General features: G+C 41.8%; 1 protein-coding gene across 6 annotated transcripts in view; it reads right to left on the bottom strand.

The window, feature by feature from the left end:
* Col25a1 (collagen type XXV alpha 1 chain) overlaps window positions 1-7,053 on the bottom strand; it is a 417,766-nt gene that overhangs the window by 110,294 nt on the left and 300,419 nt on the right. For all 6 annotated transcript variants that reach the window (XM_029537736.1, XM_029537737.1, XM_021195769.2 and 3 more), the window contains exon 10: window positions 6,038-6,073. In XM_029537736.1, the coding sequence (XP_029393596.1) occupies window positions 6,038-6,073 (36 nt within the window). The remainder of the gene's footprint in view (window positions 1-6,037; window positions 6,074-7,053) is intronic.

Here is a 7,053-nt window from a genome sequence, read left to right as displayed (position 1 = left end):
GAGGAAGAGGAGGAGGAGGAGGAGGAGGAGGAGGAGGAGGAGGAGGAGGACAGTTTTACTGGGACAGTTTTGATGTAGAGTTGGAAGGACATTTGTATCTTTCAATAGTACCACATTCTTTGAATGGTGACTCTAAATTCTAGTTATTTTAATCTGTTCAATATAATATAGGGTCTTTGGCCTTTAGCTGGCACCAGTATAAAGATATTTACCATAGTACTATTTACAGACTAGAAGTCATTAAAGCAAAACAAAATCAAAATGACTCCTGTCATCTGCTCCACCTTTTAGACTGCTTGTTCGTCAAATGACCCTTAAGATGTCTCTCTGTTTCCTCCTACACTAATGCGCCCTCAGATACTTCTAGAAAAGTCTGTTCACAGTGAAATCAACAGGGAGCCCCTCAGGCTGAGTTACAGGAAGGGGCACTAGGGTGCCTGCAGATAAGAGGGTATCACTTGTCTGTTTTCTCTTGCCTGTTTGGAAAACGATGTATCACCAGCAAAGAACAAACCCTGGGAATGGGGGTGGGGGTGGGGCAGGTCTCACTTTCTGAGAATCAAATGAACTGGGTGGGAGGGGCGTGGGGGGTGGGGAGTCTGTTGAATTCTTCAGTGTCTACCATCTGCTGACCAAGAGAACAGGCAGATCAAAGTTCAGTTTGGTAACACTATGAGTTTTTCAAATGTAGCCTCACAAACCATCAAAGCTTGAGCTACCCGAGGCAAGTCGTCACAAATCTCTCCTTTTAGTTTCATTTTAAGTGAAGCAGAAACACTATTGAAGCTTATGTTGTTAACAGACACTTTCAACGGCACCGGGCTCACTGGACTCATGTAATGATACATTTAGAAGCAAGACTGAAACAAACCAAGATTATCTACACATTGCTCAGACACAAGTCCAAGTTTCACTTTAATGGACAACTTTTCCTGCATTCTTAGATGCCATCAAAGCTCAATGAGTGAAATGCAAGCCTTTTTATGATAAAGAAAGGGAAGAATAACTGAGCTATGAAGTTTGCACACAAACTGGGTGGAAACAGGGAGGAATAAAAGAGTTTCAGACTAGGGGCGTGAAAGAACCTGAGAACCCTCTGGTACAGTCACTTCAGACTAAAGCACGGCACCCAGGTATGGACATCTACCTTCCATTGTTGTGATAAAACACTGAGGCAAAATCAAGCTGGCGTGGAAAGGGTTTCTTTATTTCAGCTTATGGCTAATAAATAGTCTAGCATGACTCTCAGGTAGGAACTCAAGGCAGGACCCTGGGGGCAGCAACTGGAGCAGTGACCATGGAGGGATGCTTCCTACTGGCTTGCTCAGCTTGCCTTTTATAAAACCAAGGACCCCTGTGCAGGCGTAGCATCATCCACAGTGGGCTGGGTCCTCCACATGGATCCAATCATTAATGGAGAAAATGCCCCCACACTTGTTCAAAGGCTGGTAGAAGCTTTTTCTCCATTGAGATTCCCGCTTTCCCCGTGACTCTACCCGTGTCAAGGGGGCCAAAGGGAAGTAGCTGTCAGGAGACAGGCCTGAGTTAAAAAATGCTACAAAAATGCTGTCTGTCGTTCGTATTGCCAAGAACGTCTTTACTTGTCAAAGAAACAAAGCCAGTAAGGGTATCTAAAGGAACGATGTCTTCACATACAATTCTAACAACTGTTTAGAATCCTGCAGCCCTGGAAGATCTGGATATGGCCTGTGCTAGAATCTAACCCTAAGCACTTGCAGTTGTGGCCAGCCCTTAGCTGTATTCTTGCGTCTGGTTTTATAGTATACTGTGTGTTGGGGGAGGTGTCTGCTTTTATTTAAATAGAGTTAACGCTTTGTAAGTTCCGAATTCTGTCATTTAAAATCTCCCCTGAACTTCTCCGAAAGCCCAAAGGTCACATTTATAGAATAGATGCTGAGAAGGATTCAAGGGAAGCAGGCCTGCATGAGCTCCAGGCTTTCCTTCTTACTGTATCAAGCATGCTGTTAATCTTCAGACGATTATTACACAGTATAATGATCCATCCTGGATTATGAAAATGAAATCCCTACTTGACGCACTCATAAACAGTTTTGTAGGTTCGTTTTAGCTTCCTCATTTCATTGTCAGAGACATTTGAAATTCATAAAGACCCTCCAGAGCATCGTTAAGATGCCTCATCTAAACAAGCACTGCTGAGCTACGCAAACCAATGGGGGGATAGATCCAGACAGGAAGAGAGTGATGCTATTCATTGCGCTTTGCTGGAACTGGTGGACGAGAAGTGACATCATGGAAGAGGGGCAATGTGATGTGACATACAGAAGGCTTGGTGACAACAACAGAGAGAGCCGAAGTGACAGGACTGCCACCTGCAGTGTTGACACGCTATGATGTCACTGACTACCCAACCATCCTTCTATAGCCTTTCCAGAGTCTTTCTGTGCGGCTGCTTACACTGTTTGACTCTTCGTCTCAAGGGGAATACTACTCATCTATGGAAGGCTCTGTGGTTCTTGTCAGCGCTTCACTTGCTGCTCATAATGCGACAAGACAAGAACAGCAATTGCTATCAAGAGTGTACGGCTCTGGACGGAGGGTACAGACCACATTGCACAGTAAGTGCTTTCAAGGCTAGCTCTGCCGATGGAGCCCGTGCACCTTTCTTCCTACTGGACTTCTGGGTTAAAACACAATGTGAACATGCACGTGTACACACACACACACACACACACACACACAAACACACACAAACACACACATACCCCTCCATGAGAGATCTTGCCTCATAGATCACTATAAATGTTAGATATGGTGCCACATTCTTATAATGTCAGAATTCAGGAGGCCTGGTAGGAAGATTACGAGTTTGAAGCCAGCCTGAATTAAAAAGTGATTTCCACTCTGGCCTGGAAAATGGTAAGCTGGATCTCAAAAAAAAAAAAAAAAAAAAAAAAAAAAATCTCAGACTAAACCAAACCAAAACAAACAAATATTCAACCATATATCCAGTACACCCTTTTTGAGATGGATTAAAATCAGCAGGAATCATTTGTGTTAACAGACATGTATAAAAACATACAAACTCAGTTTTCTGAGAAAAAGAATTAAGGAGTTAGGTTGTTTTATACAAAGACCCCAAGAAGGACTGTTTGAAAGAACTGAATTCTCCAGCATTTAAAAATAGGTTGATTCATGAAAATCTGATTCATCTAAAAAAAAAAATTAAAACCCCAAGCCTTTATGAATGAATACATCTGTTATGTAAATCCATGCTCACCTGTACTGTATAGAGAACAAAGAATGATGATAACATACTCCTATATAGTTCTCATTACAGATTTTAAAGAGATTTACACTAATTTATTGCATTTGTCTCTGGCCAGCTTTTAAGACAGGCAAAGACTGTTATTTTTTCTGTACGGATGAGAAATCTAGAGGTTAAGTGACTTGCCCAAGGTCAGACAGGCACTCATTCATTCACTGCTCTGAGTGATGGGGTTTTAACGGGGTAATAGAGGAAGTAATGTCCTTCCTCCTAGGGTTTTTTTGAACAGCTGTGAAGGCTATTAAAACAGAAGTAGATGATCTCACAAATACAATGCTGAATGAAGGAATCCAGACACAAATGTGGACAAACTGCTCGAGTCAGTCGGCATACAACTCAAATGCAGACAAAACTAACTCATGGCAGCACAAAGCAGAATGGGGCCATCTTCAGGACTGGGACGAGGGGGAGGGCACAGAACTTTCTAACTATTGGTCTGACTTGTACATTAGCTACATTCATTTGTGAATGACCACTGAGATGTACATTAGGATTTGGCCACTTATATATAAAGAAATGTTCACTTAAAGCAGTATTTACATCTTCAGAAAAAGTCATCTATAAATGAATGTTAGAAGATCATAGAGCCTCGGGCCACTTGTGATTTCATTTAAATTTCTTGGCTGCATCTAGAAAATGAGCCATGAACTCATCTGAAAGACTGTAAAGAGAGATGAAAAGGTTGATAGAAAATATGGCCGCCTGGCAGTGGTGGTGTAAGCCTTTAATCTCAGCACTTGGGAGGCAGAGGCAGGTGGATTTCTGAATTTGAGGCCAGCCTGGTCTACAGAGTGAGTTCCAGGACAGCCAGGGCTACACAGAGAAATCCTGTCTCAAAATAAAATAAAATAAAATAAAATAAAATAAAATAAAATATAAAAAAAAAAAAGAAGAAAATGTGGCCAATGTTTGCCTGCATTTGAGAAAGTCTAATATGAGATGGGAAATAGAATTATCCTAAGATAGCGCAATAATTCACTTAGGGCTATGCAAAGCATTTATTTGTAATGATTTAAATCAGGAGTAGAAATAGCTTAGTAAAGCAAGTATTTAGCCTGTGTATGGCCCTGGGTCTAAGAACATAGTCAAAAATACAATGAGAAATTGTAAGACAGTAAGATTATGAATTGTTCATGTATTCTGTCCTGGAGACTAGGTATCCCCTTAGGGAGACAGGAAACACACTTTTCTAAGACACCCATTTAACTGGAAAATACTAGATATGATGCGGCACTAGGAGCCAAAGTGGAAAGCTGAAGCCAGGGATATTAACTGAGAGCGAACTCAGGGTGTACAAGGGCTCCCAAGAATGCCAAGTAGATTTTAACGTAGGGGTGAATAAAATAAGTAGATTCTGATCATTTTTCAGGACAGAAATTATAGGTGCTTCAAATTTCAATTTCAAAACGTTATTTCCTACTTTTTCAAGAACTCCTTTGCTCTGAACCTACACACCACAAGCTAAAGCCATCTGTCCCTCCATGCGGGCGCTACTGATGATATGTGTTCTGTAATTATCTTTTAGAAATTATATAGCAAAGATAATCTGTATTGAATGATCTATTGTGATCTTACAAGTCACCAATAGAGTGATTTCCATGTGGCGGGCGAGGCTTGGCTCTGGGATGCATTCGCTCCACAAGTGGCGGGTTCCACTTGCAGAGTGGCTGGTTTCCCCAGTACAGCACTACAGAAGGCTTTCCCTGCAGACGGCTTTTAGTCCTTTCCACATCTGCATGTTTAGTTTTTATCCAGCTGTTATGCTTCTGTACATTAGCCTTCCTAGGCGTCCAGTAAGAATTCTTAAAAATAAATTTTATGCCCGAGCTATCTGCCTGCCGTGAGCATGGACACTCAGGCTTGATTGACTCACTCTTTCTACATCCCAGGCAGGCCTGAGCCGCCTCTGACATCTGGGTATCCGAAGCGTCATCACATCTTCTCCAAGAACGTTAAGACAATCATCCCGCAGGTTAGAATGGTGGCTTGAGAGGAAGAGGAGGGGAGAGGGGCAGTTGAAGATGTTCTCTTTAGGACTCAGAAAGCTGATGTGACCTTTATACATTGGCAAAGGAGCAACAAATCACAAGGAACTGGGACTTCTGTGCTCAATTCCTGCCACATGATTTCATTCTGGGATTCTGGGTTTTGCTGAATGGTAGAAATCCCTGTCCTTCCATCACCATCCCCCCCCACCCCCCGTATTATTCCTATGGCTATGTAGCTGGGGTGGGTTTATGAGAATGGTCCCCATAGGCTCATGTGTTTGAATGCTCTTTGACAGGGTTACAAGGATTTGGAGATATGGCCTTGTTGGAGTAAGTGTGTCACTGGGGTGGGCTTTGGAACCTTGGGTCAGGACCAGTCTCTCTCTCTGCTGCCTATGGATCAGGAGATAGAGCTCTCTGCTACCTCTCCAGGACCATGACTGCCTGTGTGCACCATGCTCCCGCCATGATGGCATGGACTGAGCCTCTGAAACTGTAAGCCAGCCCCAGTTAAATGCTTTCCTTTAAAAGAGTGGCCATGGTCCTGGTGTCCCCTCACAGTACTGACTAAGATGGTAGTCTTGTGATCCTTAGCATGTAGTAAGTAGAGCATGTTATTTTGTTTCATAAATTACTCTATTATGGGTCACACAAAGAGACTGATTTCTCACACATAAACCATAGTTTTTAATGACCTGTCTTTCTATTGTTTTTAATTAAGAAAATGAACTGAGATACGCACCATCAAGCCTTGTTCTCCTGGTTTTCCTGGTTCACCCTTAAAAAAATTAATAATAACAAGTTAATTAGAAAACATCTACATTTTTTCAGTTATTTTCTTTTTCCAAATATTGCTAGTCATGTGGGTGTCAAGTACCGTTTTTATTTGTTTTGTTTTTTTTAAAGATTAAATAGAATATAAACATTTCACAAAGAGCTGATAGCCTATCCTTGACTGTAATCTTGTGTTTTAGGGTTTAACAAAACGAGTCTAGGTCCTTCTTTGCTTTCCATTCTAATCCAAAGAACCCACATGCAGGCCAGAGAGGCACTCTTACTACAGCACTACATAGCAAAATGAGCGGGGTTTGATTCTGAAGTTTGCTCTTTTACATTAGTCAGAGCTGAAGTAACATGTTTATTAAAACTGACAGGATATTCTGCTATTTCACATGGCTTTGTTTCACAATGATCAGGTTCATATGGAACTTACTATTGTGTTTTATAGTCACACCATAATGACAGCCGCTGGTTTGCAGAGACCTGTGCCTGCAGTTCAAATATATGTAGACATTGCTGGTCTTTCAAAGTTGATTATTTTCCAGGTCACATTTAAAAATATCTGTATTTATGTTTATTTGGTGTGAATGCTTTGCCTGCATTTCTGTATGTGCACCATAGTGCCCCACAGAGACCAGAAGAACACACTGCCCTCCCTGGGGCTGAAGTCAAAGGGGTAGGTGTGAACCACCATGTGCTAGAAACCAGAGCAGCGAGTCCTCTTGCCTGCTGATTCATCTCTCCAGATCCCAGCATCTACACGCAAGCTCACAACCATCTGTAACTCCGGTTCCAGGGACCCAACATTGTCTTTTGGCTTCTGAGGACACTGCACACACATAGTGCATAGACATACATGTAGACAAAAATACATGTACATATAAAATAAATATTTTCTAAAAAGGTGTACTTAAAAAACAGTATGGCTACTCAGTGAGTTTACCAGTTGAGAGAACAGTATAAAAACTGTTTTAAAAC

Source organism: Mus pahari, chromosome 4, assembly GCF_900095145.1.
Source record: "Mus pahari chromosome 4, PAHARI_EIJ_v1.1, whole genome shotgun sequence".
NCBI lineage: Eukaryota > Metazoa > Chordata > Mammalia > Rodentia > Muridae > Mus > Mus pahari.
This window is presented reverse-complemented; position numbering and strand designations above follow the sequence as displayed.